The sequence below is a fragment of the Leuciscus leuciscus genome, assembly GCF_965113295.1.
Source record: "Leuciscus leuciscus genome assembly, chromosome: 18".
NCBI classification, from domain to species: Eukaryota; Metazoa; Chordata; class Actinopteri; order Cypriniformes; family Leuciscidae; genus Leuciscus; species Leuciscus leuciscus.
The window spans coordinates 20,112,687-20,135,673 of NC_138742.1; the positions used below are offsets into that span (position 1 = coordinate 20,112,687).

A 22,987-nucleotide genomic window follows, 5' to 3' on the forward strand; every position below is an offset into this window, starting at 1 on the left:
CACATATATACCACTGCCCTCAATAATTTAGACAATGAAAACACAGCAGCTTTCACGTTCAGAAATGCATTCGTTAGCTCTGGTTATTTTGTCCGTCTCTCGTTTCCGCCCATTATCCTTTCTAGATCGGTTGTGACGTCAGGCACGACTCCCATTGAGCGGAGACGCTTCACACGATCATAAGACCAGGACGCCGTATCTGAGCACCGCAGGTTGATTCACTCCCTCCTATTTGAAGGCCGTTTATAGATATAGGATATACTATACGAAGAACTGACGATCTGCACTTCTACCTACGTTTCTCTCCTAGACGGTAAGAAATGTGAACGCAGCCAGAGGAGAATCCTATCTGTGCGTCTCAATCCGGCTGCTAACGTTACACATACATGCTGCCCTTGCTCGTGGATTAGTACTGCTGTCTGCTGTAGTAGGGGTTTGAGCGAGAAAGATTAATGCAGTCCGGTGAACCAGCATTAAAGGGATAGTTCACCCTTAGTGAAAATTGTGTCATCATTTTCTCACCCTCATGTCGCATGACTTTCTTTCTTCCTGGAAGACCAAGTGAAATGGGAAGGACTGACATCTTCAATCACTGTTCACTGCTCACTTTCATTGCATTTTATTTTCCAAACAATTAAAGTGAATGGTGACTGCGGCTGTCGTTCTGCATCTTCTTCTTCTTTTCTGACGTCTTACGGATTTGAACAAATAAATGATTTGATATAATAAGGTTAAATGTGGGTGAACTATCTCTTTAACAAGCAAACCAATATGGATGCTGAGCGCAGTACAGGGGGATTAAAGGCTCTAAATCTCCAACCGGTCAGTAAACACGCGTTTGGCCTCCATCAGTATTGAAACTCTTCCCATCAGGCTGTCAACGTATTTGAGGTTATTTGTTAGATTTGTGCTCCTGCTGAATCTCAATGGTCTTGCTAAACCTCATTGGGTAAGACACTGCCAGTTGTTATTGGCTTCCCTGTATCTTGACAGAAAGAGAAGTAATACGTCTTTTGCTCTTTTTTGCTATCTGGTCTCTGAGTTGTAATTATCATGTATCTACACATAGGCGCTGATTTGTTTCTGTCAGTGGGTCATCATCATGGCTTGTTCTTGTTGTTATAGTCCAGATATGACTTGCCATAAACCAAGTTTTCCTTCTTATTCCATCTTATGATATAGGCTAGATACTAATTTTTTGTGCTCTTTCTGAAGTACTCAGTCTTCCACCGTCGTCTGTTGTCATTATCAAATCTCAGGTTTGAATTTGGGTTGTCCCATCTGTTTCGCTCTAAAATGCTGCATAACTCATTGAGAGGACCTGCTGAAAGCACCTTTCTTGTGCTCCATTAGCTAATTAACTGGATGGTTTTAGAAGTTGTTTTCTCGCCATCGCTGTGCCAGGATTCTTGAAGGGTTTTGTTTAGTCAGTATTGCGGTTAAAGCAGGCTAACTAACTGCGCATAGTCTATGACGGGGGTGTTAGGAGGTCCTCCTCTGTGGCGTGAGATGGTCTTCTGAAATGAGGACGAAAAGTCCCCTATCTGCCATGTGTTTTTTTTTTTTAAATCCAGCCAGTGTAAACTCATGTTCAGTGGTCTCATCAGGTTATGCTTTTTTTAATACTTCAAAAATAACCACAAATAGTACCATTTAAAAAATAAATCAGGTACACTAACTTTCAAAAGTTTGGGGTCAGATGATTATTAATGTTGAAAGAAGTGTCTTATGTTCACCAAAGCTGCATTTATCTGATCAAAAATACAGTAGAGACAGTACTATAACTGTTTTCTATATTTTAAAATCCAGTGTTTATTCAGTGTCACTTGATCCTTCAGAAATCATTCTAATATGTTGATTTGCTGCTTAAGAAACTCTTATTATTATCATCAATGTTGAAAACAGTTGTGCTGTTTAATATTTTTGTAGAAACCATTATATATATATATTTTCAATATTATTTGAAAGTTCAAAAGAGCAGCATTTATTTGAAATAGAAGATATTTGGTATCATTATAAACATCTTCACTGTCTCTTTTGATCAGTTTAATGTGTGAATATTCTCACCCTGAAGTCTTGAACTGTAGTTGGGTCATTCCGTGTCAACTCAGAGGTCCCGGCTATTTTATTTTGATAATTTCTTTTCATTTCATTGTGAAACGTAAAAAGAAATACCCAGGGTCCCATTTACCCAGGCAGAGGCCTTAAATGTTTAAAAGTTTGAGGTATTATCAGTCACTTCACCAAATATTATGCCCCTGTGGATACTACTCAATCTTTGACTATGCTTCACATGTTACAACAATTGGAGATTGAAATGCAATCCAAGCCGGTGAAGCAAATCTTGTTTGTGTCTGTGTGTGATACAATGTTTGGGGAGAGAACACACTTTCCTAAGGCATGAAACTTGTTTCAAACATGTTGCAAAACTGCAAATTTGAACTCTAGCTTCAGAAGCTGTCAAAATCAACAAAATTCCTTCTTCCAAATATCTCTGAAATGGTTCATTGTGCCACAATCTTGTCAGTGTTTTTTTGCAATTGTTTTAATATAGGGTAACAAGCTACATTTCTAGTTTCAGCATCATTTATTCTTCAGATGCTTTAAATACATTAAGTATCAGCTCTGCAAATTGGTTAAAGGGGTGGTATAATGCCCTTTTCACAAGATGTAAAATAAGTCTCTGATGTCCCCAGAGTGTGTATGTTAAGTTTCAGCTCAAAATACCCCACAGATATTTTTATATAGCATGTTAAAATTGTCACTTTTTGAGGGTGAGCAAAAACGCACAGTTTTTGTGTGTGTCCCTTTAAATGCAAATTAGCTGCTGCTCTCAGCACAGGGGGCGGAGCTTCAACAGCTTGTGTCCTTTTACCTCACACACACATGCACTGGAAATGTCAATGTTTATGTTCAAACTGGAGTCAGACAATGATGGAGAGACTCAAGAAGAAGTGACAACATGTAGAAGCAACAGGACGTTTCTGAATGGTTAGTTGATGAATTTATGTAGCTGATGTGTAGTTATTTTCTAGTCATTGATTAGCATATTCTGTCATGATAATCTATAAATCTTGTTCCCGGGGGCGGGGTTTATGTAAATTATAGGGTTAGTGATGTCACTAACCCGGGAGGAAGCTCGTGTAGTCTCTACCAGCCGTTTGTTGTAGTCCTTAAAAAACAATTTCTTTAAAAGCAAATATCTCCCTTTGCTTTGAACTTTGAGCGTTGTAACTTTGCAGATGTTGTTTATGATCAAACAGCAACATTACACACTAACTAAAGTTAGAAAAGTGAAATCATAATCAACCACCCCTTTAATATTCAACTATTTGAACATGGAGCTGCTTTGAGATCCCAATATCTGAATATGAACCATATAGAGCCTTAAAAATTAACATACCAAAAGAAAAGTACTAAGAGCCAGAATGTAATGTCATATGGAGATATCTCTAATACTTCTTGAGTTACTGGCACGCAAAATACAAAAAAAGAGTATGTATGGCACTCAGACAGGAATGTTCTATGCTATTGTTTTCATAGAGGGAAACAAAAATTAATTTCAGCATTATTTGTTCTTAAAACATTCCTCTTTAAAAGAAAAAAGCATCAGCTGTATACAAAATGGCCCACATTTGGTTTTTGACAATGAAAATGTGTTCAATCTAATTCTTGGAGCCGTATTAAGATCCCAATATCTCTGGTGAAAAATTGGAATTAAAACCATATAGTGTCTTCATGAATGAAGATGCCAAAATACAAATTTAAGAACCAGATTCTAAAAGGATGTTAAGATGTCTTTAATACTTCATGAGTTAGGCCTATATGCAAACTGGAGGAAAAAAACTTGAAAATTGCTTTTTCCCATTTTTGAACTTTCACCGTTGGCATTTAAAGGTGCAATGTGTAATATTTAGCAGGATCTGTTGACAGAAATGCAATATCAAATACATAACTATGTTTTCAGTGGTGTATAAAGACCTTACTTAATGAACTGTTATGTTTTTGTTACTTAGAATGAGCACTTTCTATCTTACACCGCTGGTCCCCTTACATTGAAATGTGCCGAACTGGTTCTACAGTAGCCCTTAACAGACAAAACCCTAAAACGTTCTGTTACTATGTTGTTGTTCTTGCAAAGAAGCTAACTAAAGTCAGTGAATAAAACACTGACACAATGATGAACAAGTAACAATAGTATTCACAATACATTACGTTTTACTGAATAATTAAGTAAACCCTAATTTCTTAATTTATCTTTGTAAAGAACCCTCATTGCTTAACTGGCTACTCTCTGTCTGCTGTCTCAGATGACGACATTCCTGTCGGCCACCGTAACTTCTGTTGGTTGCAATTCACAACCTCACCACTAGATACCACTAAAAAGGACACAGTGCACCTTTAATGCAACAAATATTGCGAAAGTCAACAGATCTAACTATCAGCATGTCAATATTTGTGTAAAAATAAAATAGTAATGCTGCCATCTTTCTAAAGTCATTTTTATTCCCTTGTTGGATCCAAATTTGGATCCAAAAATTGTCATTTTCATCCCCCTCTACAAAACAGTGGATTACTCAATAAATATCCATCCATGACATTTCATATTTTGTCCTTCTTCACTTTTTATGTTTGTATTTCTTCAGAAAAAAAGATCAAACAAAATCAATCATTTGAGGCAAGAAGTTTACAAAATTTGGTTGATTTGACATGGAATGACCCTGTATAGCTTTTAATATGACCAGTTGATCCATAGTGACATGTATTTTGCTGTTACCCTCCTTACATGGTTCATATGATGGTTCAGAATTTTAGTCAAGGCATTTTTGTGACTGTTTGGACAGCTCATATTTGATATGCAACAGAACCTAAAACTGAAAGCAAGAATCAAAAGTTAACGATTGATGAAAAACATACTTGTTCTCACAAGACATTTTATTATGAGATAGGTGCTAGTTAAATATTAAGGGAAATAATGTTTTTAGATATTAGACTCTTTGCTGCCTTTATCAATTCAGCTCTTTACTTTTTTAAGAGATTAAGAGCTTCTCTTGGGTTACCCTGATTGAGGAGATCTTTGATGGGGAAACCACCACACCACACATGCTCATAAAATTTCCCACTCAGCCATATATATGAATATATATATTCATATATATGGGGCAGTGCCTCACACTATATATAACACACAGTGCATTGATCGTCATGTGTTTGCCAGAATGAGGCTTGTTTATCAGACCCTCTTTCTGAATCTGATAATCAAAATGACACAGTGTTGTCTTGTCACGCTGGATTAATACTACCTAAACGTATATATAACTGCTTTTTAAATAATCATAAAGTTCACAAAGAAATGTAACAATCTGTTGGCTTGGAAATGTTGCTTACTGTATGTGTATGGTCAAGAGAGATTGTCTTTTACCTGACAATCGTTGGTATAATAAGACTCACACAACAGTTTCAGATATGTCTCACTTGATTTAAATGTGCATTGAATAATGCTTGTCTCTCTAAATGATTCAGTTTTGATAAAGATTACACTTGAGTGATATTACAGTCTTACAGATGTGTCTTAATCAGATGTGATTACAGGTGTGATGATCACAGTGAGATTAAAGCTCTTATCACATCTCTCTGGTGAGAGTTCATTAGGATTCATAAGGATGTTACTTTTTTCTTTACACATTTCTTTCATTTGTTAAAGGTGTAGTTCACATTATTAAAATAAACACCCTGTTACAAACATAGAATTGAGGAAAAGAGAGAAATGTTCAAAGAAAATGAGAATGCTTCGAAATGAGACAACGCAGACTGAGATATGAGCAAGAGCTGGCCGACAGATGCGCATCATCATCCCTTGTCTTCTGTATGTGTAATGTATGCATATGTGTATTCCTGACCTGAAAATTCACACCTCACATGATGGCACACATATTTAATTTAGGTCACCATAAGCAATCACAGGAGGGAACTTACTCGATCAGCTTCACTTAAAACAGGGATTCCCAACATTTTTTTGTCTGTGGAAGTCAAACTCATTTGTCTTAAAATATTTGCTTGAAGTACCCCCTGAGATTTTAAATGAACGTTTTAATAATTTAACAACACATTGGTTTTATTTGTGGTTCTCTGATGTCAGTCTCAGCCTCTTTTGGAGTCGTCATCTGATTGGTTGAATTCTACAGGATTTCTGGGAGATGTGTGTGTTGCTTTAACGTTGCACCTGGAAACAAAGCCGCCATGATGCCAAACCCACTCATCATAGAAGAAAGCCATTGTGTTTATAACTGTGACAATGAGCGCTTATGCGGATCAGCTAAGTGTTTCTGAAGTGTGTGAAGTTCGTGGCATACAGGGCCGGATCTACCGGGGTGGCAACTGCCACCCTAACAAAGAGCACCCCAGAATTATCCCAGTATAAAATAAAAATGTAAGCAATGTTTCCTGTACCACATTTCAGCAGCAAACGCTTCAATGTGATGACACATAAAAAGACAGCGAAAAATAATGTCAAGAAATCATATCTTTCTATAATTTGTCCTTGAGGGTACAAAATGACTCTAAAAATTCTGTATTGTTTGGCAAGCAGATTTTCTGACTGCCTGTTTATATGGTGGTCAATGGTATATATGTTATATGCTAAATATAATTTAGTGTCCCATTCGTTGACCACCATATAAACATTCACTGCGCTTTCTAGATGGTCATCTTGCTGACATTTCTAAGGTTATTACGTTTCTAAGGTCAAATACAGGCTATTTTTGCTGTGTATAAAACATACAGTACGCTTCAAATGATTATTCATATATGTAAATAATATGCACTACTTTGAAGGGGTCCTATTATTCTTTTCCACTTTTTCAACTTTAGCGTTTCCAAATCCCCTTTGTTTGGCCTTTCTTAAAGGTGCAATGTGTGATATTTCTGAGGATCTATTGACAGAAATGCAATTTAAGATCCATAACTATGTTTTCAGTGGTGTATAAAGACCTCACTTAATGAACCGTTATGTTTTTATTACCTTAGAATGAGTCATTTATATCTACATAACCGCGGCCACCCCCTTCTATGAAGATCGACATACTACAGAGCGCGTTTCGTCACTAACTTGAATGAGAAGCAGCAGAAAAAGACGCAGCAGAATACTCGGGTTGTCCCTGACGCGGCAAACGTGGAGAAAAACAAGCTGTCTGAACGACGCCTCGGACATCGTAACGTTAGCTATTTCCCCTTACCTAAGTTAGCTGCTTTGATGCTCTTATCTTATACTAATTAGCATGGAAACAAGCCATGGTAAAGTCAGTGAATAAAAGACTAACACAATGATAAACAAGTAAAAATATCAATCGCAATAACATGTGGTTTTACTGAATAATTAAGTAAATATAATTTAATATAAAATATAATATAGAGAAACCTTATTGCTTGACTTGCTACTCTCTGCTGACTCAGACGACGACATCTTCCGATCCTACGTCGGCCACCGTAGCTTCTCATTCGAGTTTGCAATTTGAAGGAAAGGCTGCGAGTTATTACCCGGTTGCAATTCGCAAATCTCACCACTAGATGCCGCTAAAAATCACACACTGCACCTTTAAGGCAGACAAACTTAGAGTTGTTAATTTATTTTTAACACTAGGCCTATTCCTGAACATTTTAACCCCAACATTTAGAGCTCACAGTTATGGAGGGACGGGACATTTCCCAAACACGCACTATGCGGTGTCAAACACAACACACTGGGCCAGCTAACCAATCACAGCACATTTCGTATTTCGGAAGGAGGGGCTTCATCGAAACAGGACATATGGCGTGTTTGAGCCAGACTGGGGAGTGAGGTGCTGTAATAATGTAAAATATGTGAAAAATAATGTGTTTTTTGAACATGTATGTGAAGGCAGAAACAAGGCAAACATAGGAAATGAAACGCATGAACCATGAGAACAGGAACCACATATCATTAATAAGAGTCCTAAGACACAAAAGTAATTTGTGAGTAAATGTGACGCTGTAGATTTTTGTAAGAACTGGAGTAACTTGACTGGCAACCGTTGATAACAGAATTAGTCTCCGGATCTTAACAACCGCACCATTGTTTCTGTGGCGACTGCAGACATTTCTCAGGGTTAGTGATGTGTCTAACTTACGACTGATGTTACCCAGCATACCCCTCTCTGTCTTCCCAGGCTCTGATACTAAAATCACATCATGTGACAAAGTTTCCTTTTACTGACATTATAGGTAGTTCAACTGATAGCTTGTTTTCCAGTCAGTAGGATGTTGTGAGTTGTCTTATTTGTAGATCATTTTTTTTCTCATTTTGCAATAATTGGCCACATAAATGATGATTTAATGAAGGAACAAATAGTTTTACTGTATTTTATAGTCCTCGTGTATTTGGAAGTAGTAAAGTAGACTGGCATTATGGATGCAGAACAATGACAGAAGATAACAATGACACGAGTTGTGTGACGTGCAGTGGCTGAAATTATGAACGTGATCCTGGGCTATAATGGATTATTCATTTCCATGAGAGTTATCGTGGTATTCTTGTAAGAAGTTGTGGCTCTTGATTTCTTCATATCTATATTAGAAAAATGGTAGGCAGTTTCCATCATCAACACAAAACCCTGTGACTCTGTAGTGCTCTCATCTGTTTGTTCATCCACTCTTCATCTGTTTGGTGTCTGGTCTTCTTCTCTGAGAGCTTTTGTGCCCCGTCCTCATCAAATCCACCCAACTTTTAAACGCCACCTGTTTGCTCCTTATGTTGTTTTGATAAATGCTTCAGATCCATTTAATTATGCCTATAACAATAATCAATACATGTTGTTTTACGCAGTGATATCATTGATATACTACGACTATAGTTTTTTGACTAAATATTTTGAATTAGATTTTGTTTGTATATTTTCTGTTTTAACTTTTAGATTAATTTTAGTTTACACTTTAGCAATTTTGTTCTACACTGTACAAAATTATGATCAATAAGTTATGACAACATGTTTTTACATTGCTTTAAGTCATCACAATTTTATACTTTTTTATAAGTTAAGCAAGATTCAACAGTTTTTTAAGTCAGTAATGTAATTTAGGTTGAAATGACTTGAACATCCAAGTTGATTGTACTTTTTTATGTCTACATAGTTATTTTTTATAATCAAGTTTAAGTTTTAGTTTGTTTAAGTGCTTCAGTTTAAACTAAATAAAAATGAAAAATGTTGCCTTGGCAAATACCTTAAATTATTATTTATTTTTTTGGTTTTATTTTAATTAATGTTCATGAATTAATGAAAATGTTTTTTGTGGTTTTAGTTTTGGTTCATGAGAATAACCCTGGTCTTAGTTACGTCAACGTGTGTGTGTGTGTGTGTGTGTGTGTGTGTGTGTGTGTGTGTGTGTGTGTGTGTGTGTGTGTGTGTGTGTGTGTGTGTGTGTGTGTGTGTGTGTGTGTGTGTGTGTGTGTGTGTGTGTGTGTGTGTGTGTGTGTGTGTGTGTGTGTGTGTGTGTGTGTGTGTGTGTGTGTGTGTGTGTGTGTGTGTGTGTGTCACAGCCTCTGTGTATTTGTTCATTATGTACAGACTCTCATCAAACATGTCCTACTCTTCCATCCCTCTACAAACAGACCTTTTAAAACCAGCACACATAAAACAAGCTGCATCACTTCACCTGCTCAGATGCACATAGTGGCGTGGGAGGGATGCTAGAACACAAACAGAGGGACCAGACAGAGAATTGATGGACAAACATTTATGGGAGAGACATGGACTCAGTGATATTCATTAAGCTGTGGAGAAGAGATTTTGGCAGCCATCTCTAGTACTAGTCCAAAGGCTGAGGTGGCCACTAAAGATTTAGCTGGACCATATGGTGGTGCAGAGACACGGAGGGGGAAGGGAGTGTGTGAGAGGAAGAGAGATGGATGTAGTGTTTTGGTGAGGCTGCATTGCAGAGCCTTCTCCTGATGAAAACCCTATTAGTACTCACATTTAATGAGCCACTGAAGCAGGAAGTCTATCTGCTAGCAGCCCACACACACATGCCTATTACTGACAAAATATTAGATACTATAATGTGTAATAAAAAAAAAAAAAAACATTTTCTCAGCAAATGTTGGTGGTGCATGGTGCTAAGCTGGTGTTGTGGGAGGTTGATCTGTGCTTGCTAATGCTTGTTTTTAACACACTGCATTATGGTTTCTACAGTGTGCTGGGGGGTTGAGATGTCACTGCTTATTGGTGGAAGTCAAAAGAGGCTTCTAAAGTCCAAACAAGCCTAAAGTATGCAGAATAGCTGTTATTAGGATTGCATTCATACTACAAACACTATCCTTCAAAACTGTGGGATCAGTAAGATTTTTTTTAAAGAACTAGAAGTCTGCAAGGATTAATTAAATTGATCAGAGGTTACAGTATATAGGCTACATTTATTATGTTACAAAGCATGTCTATTTTAAAAAAATGATGCCCTTTTGATCTGTCTTTTCATTGAGGAATCCTGAAAAAAGTAGGCTGTCACAAAAAAATTAAGCAGCATAACTGTTTTCAACATTTATAATAATCAAATGTTTCCTGTGCAGCAAATCATCATATTAGGATGAATTCTGAAGGATCATGTGACACTAAAGATTGGAGTAATGATGCTGAAAATTCAGCTTTCACATCAAAGGAATGATTTATATATATTGAATTGCAAAAAACAGCTATTTGTAATAATGTTTCAAAATATTACAGTTTTTACTGTGTTTTTGATCAAATAAATGCAACATTTCTGAAGACTTCTTTCAATAGCATTAAAAATTACTCCAAACTTTTGAATGGTACTTACATGCATACTTATACAGAACAGTTGACAAGTTCATTAAATGCTTTACATACTCTGACAGCACACAAGTTTGAACAAATTAATGATATTGTGGTCCTCCTTGGATATGACTCTGGTCCCTCGTTCAGGGCGTCTTTTTATATATATCTATATATTTATATATAAAATATATCTTATTTTTTTCTTTTCTTTTTTGCCAGTTTTATTGTCTAGGCAAATCTAACAAGTTATGCACTGAAGTTTAATTTTAAGGGGGTGGTATAATGCCCCTTTTTACAAGATTTACAAGAATATGTGATGTTTTAGCTCAAAATACCCCAGAGATCATTTTTTATAGCATGTTAAAATTGTCCCTTTTTGAGGGTGAGCAAAAAAAAGAATTGTTTTGTTTGTGTCCCTTTAAATGCAAATGAGCTGCTGCTCCCGGCACAGAGGGCGGAGCTTCAAGAGCTCTTGTCCTTAGCAGCTTGCAGACACGCACTAAAATGTCAGAAACTGTTCTGCCTTTTACGTTCAAACCAGAGTCGGACAATGATGGAGAGACTCAAGAAGTGACAACATGTAGAATTCAATATGACATTTCTGAATGGTTAGTTGATGAATTTATGTAGCTGATGTTGAGTTAACTATCTTCAAGTCCTTGATTAGCATATTCTTTTATGATAATCTATAAATTGCTAGTCTGGGAACTGTTGTAAAATGCCTACAGAGTGGAATGCTATTGCATTTGTGTTACGTACTGTATTGCAATAAATGTGAAAAGACCGCTGCGACAGCTTGAGCAGACTCCCAAATGTGCTCTACTACAAAACTCTTCCTCTTCTCAACATGGACTCACCCCCTTTGTTGCGTGTTCCCGGGGGCGGGGTTTATGTAAATTTTAGGGTTCGTGATGTCACTAACCTGGGAGGAAGCTCATGTAGTGCCTATCAGTCGTTTGTTGTAGTCCTTAAAAAATGATTTCTTTAAAAGCAAATATCTTCCTTTGCTTTGAACTTTGGGCGTTGTAACTTTGCAGATGTTGTTTATGCTCAGACAGCAACATTACACACTAAAGTTAGAAAAGTAAAATCATAATCAACCACCCCTTTAATAAGAATTTTGAAAATCCTAAGCATGAGCAATATTAAATAAGCACCACTAACATCTGAACATATGCTGTATCTGTTTTGACACTAATGAAATGGTCAAAGGCTACTCTGAGATAACATCTAGTAGGCTAGCTGTGAAGCCCAACGAAATCTCACCCAAACACACTCTCTTAGAGTATCACACCTAGAGGAATTATGGGAAGAAGCACACAGGGTTTGAGAAGGGACAGAAATAACCCTTCACTTATTCAGACGCTCCGCTAATACTAATCTGCTAATACTCTCTGACAAGCTGCACGATTAACCTGGAATGGAAACGAAACTGTCTCGCTAAGAAAGCTCCTTGAATGAAAAAAAATAATTGTACTCAAAGAGTCATTATAAATCTTCTTTTTTTCTGCTAACAATTGATTCATTTATTGACCTCTTGTGACAGTGAAATGTCTCTTGTTCTCCTTGCAGCCATTTTGTGTGGAAGTGTCTTAACCTGAATTACTCTGGGTTAATGGGTTAATTGACTTTCCTGCATACAGGAGGACGTAACTTCTGATTCTCCCTGTGTGGAAGACATTGCCTCCCTATCTCCTTCCATGTGTTCACGTACACCTACCTGACGCAATAGTCAATAGCAAATTCTCTGGCTGAGCCAGACTTTTGTCCGTCTGCGTAAAGTGAGCTTAATGAACTGTTAATGAGGGGTAAAATATGCTTGATTGTCCTGATAATAATGGCACACTGCAAAAAAAAGAAAAGAAAGAAAATTAGGTCTATCAAGAATAAAAGTCGACAAATCAGATTGAAGCCTGCAATTTTAAAAAGCTCTTGGCATTTATTCTTTTCTCTCTTTTTTTTTGCAAGATATATCAAAATAAAATCCCTATTGTGGTATGGTACTTAGTGTGATTATCAAAACTCAAAGGCTGCGATTTAAATATATAGACTGTGGGTTTCCAAGTGAAGCACGGCACTGTTTATTTACAAACGTGCCTTTCATGATATTGTGTTTTTTTGAGCTGCTCTGTTCTTTTACAGGACTGACACTCTGAGACTCTGAAACCAAAGATAATGAATTACAAGTGTGTAAATTAACATAGTGCCATGCTTCACTTGGAAACCTGCAGCGCATACATTTATTTGACGGCAAATTAGAATAATTTATATTGTAAATAGTTTTTTTTCTTTTATACGATAAAATGACTTTTTCCCATTACTAAATACATTTTTTTTATCTTACAGTACAGTAGTGCTTTAAAAATATTTATTATTTTTATATTTTTATTTAATCATAATGACAATAAAAATCATAATTATTATTCTATAGTCATATCGAATGACACTGGTGATGGGGAAAGTATATACTTTTGAGTAAAACATGTCAGTAATGGGACATGCAACTTGATAGCTTGTGTATTAATATAATGTATATTATAGATCGTATTGTGTACAATTCAATTCATCCATGAATATGTTTATTTATTTATTTATTTATTTATTTATTGACCTTGTAACGTTTAATCGAAATGTCATAACTGGACCTTCCGGTGAAAAAGTCAGACTTCTCTGGTGACGTACACAGGAGTTCTCCAATAATAGTCACTAAAACTCCACCCTGCAAGCTCATGTTTATCTGCCTCCACTTTTGAGTGCAACGCCCAATAAAGAACAGATGCATCGAATCAAGTCCTGCCCTACAGTTTTTTTGTGTGTGTGTGTGTGTGTGTGTGTGTGTGTGTGTGTGTGTGTGTGTGTGTGTGTGTGTGTGTGTGCGCGTTTACTATGCTGAAGCATACTCGTTCACCAGTGCTCAAGGGCTATTTGTGCACTGGAAGAGCACCCGGCACCTTTGGCATACTATTTTAACATACTATGATTAGTTTGTATGCGAATACAAGGGTTAGCCATGGCAAAGAAATCCGCACCTAAAGGGAACTAGCATTTCTCCCTTCCTCTCAAACACCGCCCTGTGTGCTGCAGTCACATGACTTTTGTAGTGCAGTGAGTGTACACAGTGTTAATGCAGTGACTTAGTGCTCTCAGAACAGAGACATTCGGGTCAATGATGAACCTATGACTCTGACTGACATAATAATGGTGGTTCTCAGTATTTTGCTGAGCTAAAGAGTAATTGGGTGAAAGAATTGTGGATATGATAAATTATTTTGAACACTGAAAAGTTGTATTGCTGCATTCCTGGGATGGCAGCATGTACATGCTTGCATTTTTTTGTATGTACATGTTATGCTGCTGTTTGTGAAAAGGAAGAAACCAGAAAGCAGTGGAAATAACAGACATATAGGCGCACACAGCAAATATAACACGCACGTCTCTCTTCTTTTTCTTTCAGACAGAGGAGGTGGTTGTGTGAGGGGAGAGTGTGAGTGTGTGTGATAGTAATGGCGGAGCAGCAGAGACAGCGTTCACTCTCCACGTCGGGAGAATCCCTATACCTGGTCCTGGGAGTTGATAAGAACACTGCACAAGAAGACATAAAGAAATCCTACAGGTGAGACAGGAGGGACATAGAAAGATTGTTACAACATTACCAATAAAAATAGTGGAGAAATTGCTCTGAATCTATTTTATTTTATTTTATTTTACTTTACTCGAGAGGGATTGGGTTGGTAAACACAAATTTCCTTGTGTTAAGCACATTTGAGTTTTCAATTAAATCCACTAGAGGGTGACAGAACATTTTCCTCACTTCCTCTGTGTGTTCAGGATAACATTCTACACACTGCGCAGTATGTACATTTTCTTTGCGCATGAAAACCCAGATGACTGACTACATTTACCAACATTTATTGTCAAATAATGCTTAGTATTTCACATACTTTTTTAAAATAATAGTTGCCAGATAGTATACCATTCTGTGCATTGCCATAGTGTCATATTAACACATCTAAAAGCAGATTGGCAATGATGCCAGGAAAGATCATAGTTGCATTAATAAAAGTTTCATTTCTTCTCTTTTGTTTTGCAGGAAACTAGCTCTGAAATTCCACCCAGACAAGAACCCTGACAATCCAGAAGCGGTTGAGAAATTCAAAGAAATCAACAACGCTCATGCCATTTTATCAGATCCCACCAAACGCAACATCTATGACAAATACGGATCTCTGGGCCTTTACGTGGCAGAACAGTTTGGAGAGGAGAATGTTAACACATACTTCGTATTGTCCAGCTGGTGGGCCAAGGTTAGTCATACACACAAGATATATACTGAGTAACATACACTACCTTTCAAAGGTTTGGGTCAGTAAGGTTTTTTTTTATTTTTTTTTTAAAGAAATTAATATTTTTTTATTCCGCAAGTGTGCATTAAATTGATCAAAAGTGACAGTAAATACATTTATAAGTTTACACAAGATTTCTATTTGAATGCTGATAATAATAAGAAATGTTTTTTTTGAGCATCAAATCAGCATATTAGAATGATTTCTGAAGGATCATGTGACACTGAAGACTGGAGTAATGATGATTATTATAATTCAGCTTTTGATATCACTGGAATAAATTACATTTTAAAATATAAATTGTAATAATATTTCACAATATTACTGTTTGACTATTTTTGAGCATATAAATGCAGTCTTGGTGAGCATAAGAGACCTCTGACCCTAAACATTTGAACCATGGTGTAAATACTAAATGTATGTGCATCCTGTTATTTCTGTTGAATTCTTTTCCCCCCCTCTTGACAGGCATTGTTTATATTCTGCGGTGTGGCCACGGGCTGCTACTTCTGCTGCTGTCTGTGCTGCTGTTGTAACTGCTGCTGTGGGAAGTGTAAACCTCATCCTCCGCAGTCAGATGAGCCGGATTTCTATGTGTCTCCTGAAGACTTGGAAGCTCAGATGCAGTCTGATGAGAGAGGTGAGACACACTGACTCGCTCATTCATTCACAATAGTCAAATTAACATGGTTTCAAGATCAAAATAGAAGTTTTGTGGCTATTAGTCCATGCGTATATTTTTGAGATCATATATAAGCTAGTGTATTTCTAAAAGTCTAATAAAAGTTATCTAGAATGAGACTGTCTCCTCCCACCAATACCACCTGACACTGACAACCAATAGCAAGTAGCATATTGTGGTTTGGTGACTTGCAAAATTAGGGCAAATTGCAATTCCAAAAAAGCAGTGATGGAAGTGAAAGTTCTGTGCGTTATCTGCTGACGATGCACAAATTAAAGAACACAGACGCAGCTGGATCATTTCCATAATAACCAACGCAGTGTACCAGGTACAGAAGTTTTTTTGCTGGTAAATAATGGCTAAAAAAACAGTAAATTGATTAGCACAAACCCAGTAAATCACCTTGCACGATTCATTTAAATTCTCTCCTCCCATAAATTTTGCGTCTGAAAGTGAAATTCCTACAAATGCATGTGCAATAACTGTGCCAATGCCTTTTCAGTGCTAATTTTTCACTGCCTGTCTTTTAGTAAATCCTGACAGTAGGTTTTTAATGCCAAAAGAGGGTTTGTGCTGGCGCAAGCTGTTAGTAAATCTGGCCCTTAATGGTTTTTTTATTTTTATTTTTTATTTTTTAAATGACTGTTTGTTATTTCAATGTTTAGTCATACAAATAAAAATAAAAAATAACAAGGAATGCAGTTCTGCAGGATATTCAATAAATATTAAAATGACAGTATATGTAAAATAATAAATAAAGATTTCAATATTTCAATGATCTAAAATAATGTTTAATTTGTTTAACTTGGTAATTATTAAAACATTACATATAGCAAGTTAATTTATCAACACTAATAATTTAATAACACTGTTGAATCTAATCTTTAGCAATATTATTATAATGTTGTCATACCTAAATTCATAGCATTTGAAACTGGTTGATTTTAGTTTTTTGTGTTAAATTTATAAAAATGTTATTGTAAATAATTTTAATATCAGCCATTTATTGGTTACTGGCTATAGCATTAATAATTCAGTTTATTGGTATCAGACAGAATTTTAATATTGGTTCTTCTCAAGTTTAGTGGTCTTAATCTAAATGCTATTAAGTATTTTTTTAAACACCTTCAGTGTGCCCCCTCCCCTACGTTTCAAAAGGAAATACATCTGGAAATAAAACTACGTTTATCAAACAATTTCATGGGGTTTTAAATAAATGTATGGTGGCCGAGAGAGCTCAATGCGCTTCAACTGAAGAAAACGCATGCAAATAGAAAAAACCTTCATTAGTTTCACAACACATGTGCTCCAAATACTCACAACACAACCAAATACAAAAACACTCTGCAAATAGAACAGAACACAACGAAAATGTTTCCAGGGGACCCCAATAAGTGACGGACCGGCTGGGATGTGCTTACAGCTCAAAGCCTACTTTATTTTTATTTTTTATTTTATTTATTTTTTTGCTAAACATACAGAGATGACATGTTTATGACATACAACTTTGTGTACGATATACAAAATGTATTAACAGTGTGTTCAATGCCATCAGAATACTAATGAGAAAAGAACAATGAGCTGAAAACTAAATTAATTAATTAAATAAATAAAAAGATAGAGAAAAAGAACATGAGGGAAAGATGTTAATCTATACATCAGTTACATTGTACAAATGTTGTCATGTTATGTTTAAATAAGTTTCATAAGAAATGTTAGATAATGCATGGTCCAAAGATGAGATGGAAAGTTTTAAAGTTGAGACACTCACACACAGATATATAAAACTTTTTTGTATAAAATTTATATTTATTTGCAATAGTTAAGTTAACAGCAATAATAAGAGATTTCTGGAAGTAACAGCCATTCAGCTGATGGACACCGTTCTGCGTTGTCATGGGAACATCCCAGGTGAAAATAATGAGGAAATTACGTTGTCTTTTGTTGCTCCCCTCATCAAGTGCGTTCCCAACGGCTACATAATGGCACACAAGTGCCGTGCTCACTCCAAAGTCCCCACTTCAAGGGCTCTGCCGTCTGCCCTTCGAAGGGAGTAGGGCATAGGGATGCTCACAAGCAATTAGCACGTCCCAGCCGGGTTCGTCACTTATTGGGGTCACCCGAAAATGTTTCCGTTGTGGTCTGAGCTATTTGCAGCGTGTTTCTGTATTTGGTGGTTTTGTGAGTATTTGGAGCACACATGTGTTGTGAAACTGATGACGATGTTTTCTTTATTTGCGGTTGTTTTTTAATTTGCATGTGTTTTCTTCAGTTGCGGCGCGTTGAGCTCTCTCAGCCACCGTAGAAATGTCCCTGGCACTATTGTACACAATTCATTGCATGTTGTTGTAAAGGAATACCGTTTGGTTTCATTCTCTTTCGGCACAATGTCATAATTTAATCTGCTTTTTATCTGAAATGAAACTTTTCTTTTCTGCTGGCATAACCAAGGCCGCGCAGGTAGGTCAATAGTATCATTGGTTTCAATCAAATCCTAATGGATAAAATCAATTCCCGCCCAACATTATTGCCTGTTTCACTTAGAATTGCAGTTAAATGCCTTCAGAGGTCCGTTCAGCATTTGAAGTGGCTTCCTGGCACTTAAAATCATGCCTGAAATGCTTATCAACAGGGTTCAGTTTGGGCTGTTAGCTGGTCGGATTGTAAAGTAGGTGTCTGTTTCCACAGATGGCAGCAGCCCCATCGTGATGCAGCCGTCCTCCGCCACAGAGACCACTCAGCTGAAAGCAGACTCTTACCACACCAGCTACCGGACAGACGCCAGCTATTAAAACCTCCCTCGCTCTCTCACACATGGGACCACCATCCCCGGAAGAGGTCTCGTGGGGGATGAGTGATCCAGAGGAAGAGGATGAGGGGGGGGTTAGTTAGTTACAGATCTTCTGTTGAGAAACCTGAAATGCTCCACTGTACAGGGCAAGAAGCGAGTTGTTATTTTTATCTGCCTTTTACTTCTATCATCCCCAAACCTACTTATATTCAACACACACACACACACACACACACACACACACACACACACACAGACTTTCTTACAGTGTCCATACAGTCTTCCTGCTTTGATCCATGCTTCATCTTTCACACTGCATTTGTCTTCATGATCAGTGATGATCATTTTGATCAATCTTATTTGAGAATTAATTCGTAACAACAGGACATACACAAATATTTGTGTATGTTTTAATGCATTCAGCTATGATAATGGCCAATGAAGCTGGTGTTACACTAACTTACTGCAAACAACTTGATAACAGTTGAAGATGTCAAATCATTCAAACACTACCATTCAAAAGCCTGGGTTCAGGAAGATTTTTTTTAAGGAATTAATACTTTAATTCTGCAATGATGAATTAAATTGATCAAAAGTGACATTTATAGTGTTACAAAGATTTCTATTACAAAATAACTTTTATTTTAAATTCAGTTCTTTTGAACTTTCTATTATTCAAAGAATCCTGAAAAAAAAAGTTAAAATATTAAGCAGCACAACTGTTTTCTGAAGGATCATGTGACATTGAAGACTGGCGTAATGATGATGAAAATTCAGCTTTTGACATCAGTGGAATAAAAAAAACATTATTAAATATTTTAAAACAGAAAACGGTTGTTTTTCATTGTAATAATATTTCACTTTTTTTTCTACGGTTTTAATGAAAGAAATGCTGCCTTGGTGAGCAGAAAAGACATCTTTTAAAAACATTTTAAAAATCTTACCGATCCCAAACTTTTCAAAAGTTATTGCCCTTTCCATGCACATGATTAGCACAAACCTCACAATCGCATCATAAACGCTGTCCTGGGTTGTTTTCATATTTCCACGTTTTGAACAGTGTTTATGTCTTTGACAAAAAAAAATCTGCTCATGTTAAATGGACTAGTAACAAAGAGACCTGTGCCATTTTTAAGCAAAAGTCACAATATATAACTTATAATCCTTCCGATTAAAATTTCAAGCGTTTCGTTACATCAACAGGAAAGGGTTTTCAGTAGTACACATACATTTATATTTTTTTAAACAGGAAAGCAAAGCAGTGTAGTGTAGTCTCTGAGGACACGATTGAGGAAACATTGCTGTGTCATGCTGTGAATGTTTATGTGAGACGGTTATGTGTTAATGGCATCCGGTGGACATGTACTGTCAAATATAATCATGCAGTGCTTAGCTATTGCTTAATATCAGCTACATGTCTTACTGTGGTGTGTGTGGTTATTGGAACAGGAGATTGGGATTGTCCGATACATACTGAGACTGTGCTAGGTTATTTATTCTTGTACATGTGTTTTGTATTTCCATCTGTATTCTTAAAGGGATAGTTCACCCAAAAATGAAAATTCTGTCATCGTTTACTCCCCCTCAAGTTGTTCCAAACCTGTATGAGTTTCTTTCTTCTGTTGAACACAAAATAAGATATTTTAAAGAATGTGGGTAACCAAACAGTTTCTGATCCCCATTGACTTCCGTAGTATGAAAAATATATATATATTAATGGTAGTCAATATAAGGCTTTAAGTTAAAGGGTTGCGCATTAGTTTTGCATTCCTCAGGTTTGTGGTTTCAGAGGACAGACAGATTCAATTCAAGCACAGGAGGATTGTGGGTAAAGGCATTCATCTGCATAAATCATGTTAACTTATGTTTCCCATATAATTTAGAAACATTGAGTTCACTGACTAATTGATTCTTTAGTTTCACACTGACCCAAAGTTGTTTTATTAATGAAACATTTTAGTAAGATACATTTGTGAAATGTTATTTTAACAACTGTGGTTCTGTTTGTTTTGGCTGTAATTGTACCCATAATTTGATCTTGATCCCTAGTGCCTGGTTTAATGTAATCAGGTCTACATAACATTGTGCTCTAGTTAATACACATTAACAGTATTACTGTTATTATGCCAAAAAAACTCTTGTGATCTGTATCCTTCTGGCTATAATAGTTCATGCTCGCTGGTTTTGATCATATCATTCATACATGATTCAGGGTTCCCACACTCATAGAAAACCTATGTGACTTTGAAGCTAGCAAAGAAGTAAACTTCATGAGCTACACTCCTAAAAAGGAATTTGCAAAGCCTTATCTAGTAATCATGGGTGAATGGAAAGGTCATGGAAAAATCATTGGTTGAAAGTTTTGGGAACCCTGACACTTGCAATCTCTCTGAATGCATGCATTTGAATTTTGATAGGAGTGAATATGCTATGGAAGCTTGTTTCCGCCAAGAAAACAAGACGACTTCTCGCAACTGTGAGTGAAAAAGTCAGATTTGTGAGATCAAAAGTGGCAATTACTTTTTTTATTGAGTGGCGGAAAGAAGTTTCAATAGCATACAGACTTTAAAGTAGGAAAACCTAATTTCTGTTTTAGACACTATATGTGTGTGTGTTTGTGTGTGTGTGTGCTGTTTAAAACTGAGCTCTGAGTTTAATCACTGTACCACCATCTATGTACTGTGTTCAGTTGTCATTTCTTTAAGCTGTATAGCTGTCACTGTTGGGCATTTGTATTTTAAACATTCATTTACACGCACTTGAAAGAGGATGTGCGGAAAACTTGTGTAATTTACCCCAAATGTGTATGTTTTATTTGTTTAGGTTCACATTGTGGATATTTCATAGGTGTCTAGATGTATCTCATAGTTTGTTTTGTAATTAATTTATGTCTGAAGCATTAGGCACTGGCAGATTATATTAGTGATCATGTTTCTAAACATTTCTAAAACTGTTCACAATGTGTAACGCTTTTTATTTGCAAAATATTATTTCTCAACACAAGCTCCACTGTAACACAGATGATCTATCTTTGGTTTCAATTATCCCAGTCATTTTCCTGTCCAATTATTTGTTGTATTTGTTCATGATCGTAAATGAAAAAGCATTGATCAGATATTGATCCTGTTGCTTCCAGTCTGAGAACGAATGGAGCCTTGTGTCTGAGTGCTACACCTAAACACAATCATGTTATAAATGAAGGAAATAGTGGTGATGAGAAACAAGATTTTATTTATTATTTTCCTGTTTTTAATAAATGTTAATAATTAATCAAACGTAGTTCAATATGTGTAAGCGAAAATGACCATTGTACAGAATTATTTTGCGCATTCTGGTTCAAATCAGCTGAAATTGTTGTAGCATGAATATATTGTGTCAGAGAGATGTAACATGGATAATTGGTCTGAATTACAACTGTAAAATAAATGTGAAAGGAAACTTAAAATGTATCTGTGGTGTTTGTGTGTATTTGTGCAAAGCCAATGATCTGCTAAATAAAGCGCTAATGTTGCTTTTAATACTTCTTAAATCTTAATTCAATTAAAAGTTAGAATATCAAGCCAAAAACATATTTAAAGGGGTGGTATAATGCCCTTTTCACAAGATGTAAAATAAGTCTTTGATGTCCCCAGAGTGTGTATGTGAAGTTTTAGCTCAAAATACCTAACAGATATTTTTATATAGCATGTTAAAATGGTCAATTTTTAAGGGTGAGCAAAAACGCACCATTTTTGGTGCTTTTCCACTGCATGGTATGGTACGGCACGCTTTGGCGCTTTTCCACTGCATGGTACGGTGCGGCACGCTTTGGCGCTTTTCCACTGCATGGTACAGTACGGCACGGTTCGGTTCGGTACGGCATGCTTTGGCGCTTTTCCACTGCATGGTACGGTTCGGTACGGCTCACTTATGGCGCATTTCCACTGCATGGTACGGTACGGTACGGCTCGCTTCGGCTCGCTTTAAATGGTACCACCTCTTTTGAGGTTACAAGCGTTCCGTACCGATACTAAAATGTGACGTGAAAACACTGCAGATCACTGATTGGTCAGACAGAATCATCACTACCAGCGTCATTGTATTTGCGACACGAGACACTAAACCCGCTAGATTTAAATAGCCAGTAGACAACAGCCAACGCTGTAGCGCCTGTTTTTAAAGTATTTGCTTTAAAAAAAAAAGAGTATAAACTTAAAAAAAAGAAATGGCTGAATCGTGGTCAGTGGACGAGGTGCAGACGTTCCTCTCGTTGGTTGCCGAGGAGTGAATGGGGAAATTCGCATTTAATATGATGATGTCATGGCAGTAGAGATGGCAAATAACGATCAGTCCCACCCACTTTGAAGCGGTACTAACTGCAGTGGAA

The 22,987-nt window shown here is 36.6% G+C and overlaps 1 protein-coding gene across 1 annotated transcript; it reads left to right on the forward strand.

Moving 5' to 3' along the window:
• Nucleotides 1-131: 131 nt before the first annotated feature.
• On the forward strand, nucleotides 132-22,070 carry dnajc5ab (DnaJ (Hsp40) homolog, subfamily C, member 5ab). The gene is made up of 5 exons (XM_082146485.1): nucleotides 132-313; nucleotides 14,260-14,418; nucleotides 14,896-15,109; nucleotides 15,617-15,788; nucleotides 18,519-22,070. The coding sequence occupies exons 2-5, from the start codon at nucleotides 14,309-14,311 to the stop codon at nucleotides 18,620-18,622; spliced, it is 600 nt and encodes a 199-aa protein (XP_082002611.1). The 5' UTR covers nucleotides 132-313; nucleotides 14,260-14,308; the 3' UTR covers nucleotides 18,623-22,070.
• Nucleotides 22,071-22,987: the final 917 nt, after the last annotated feature.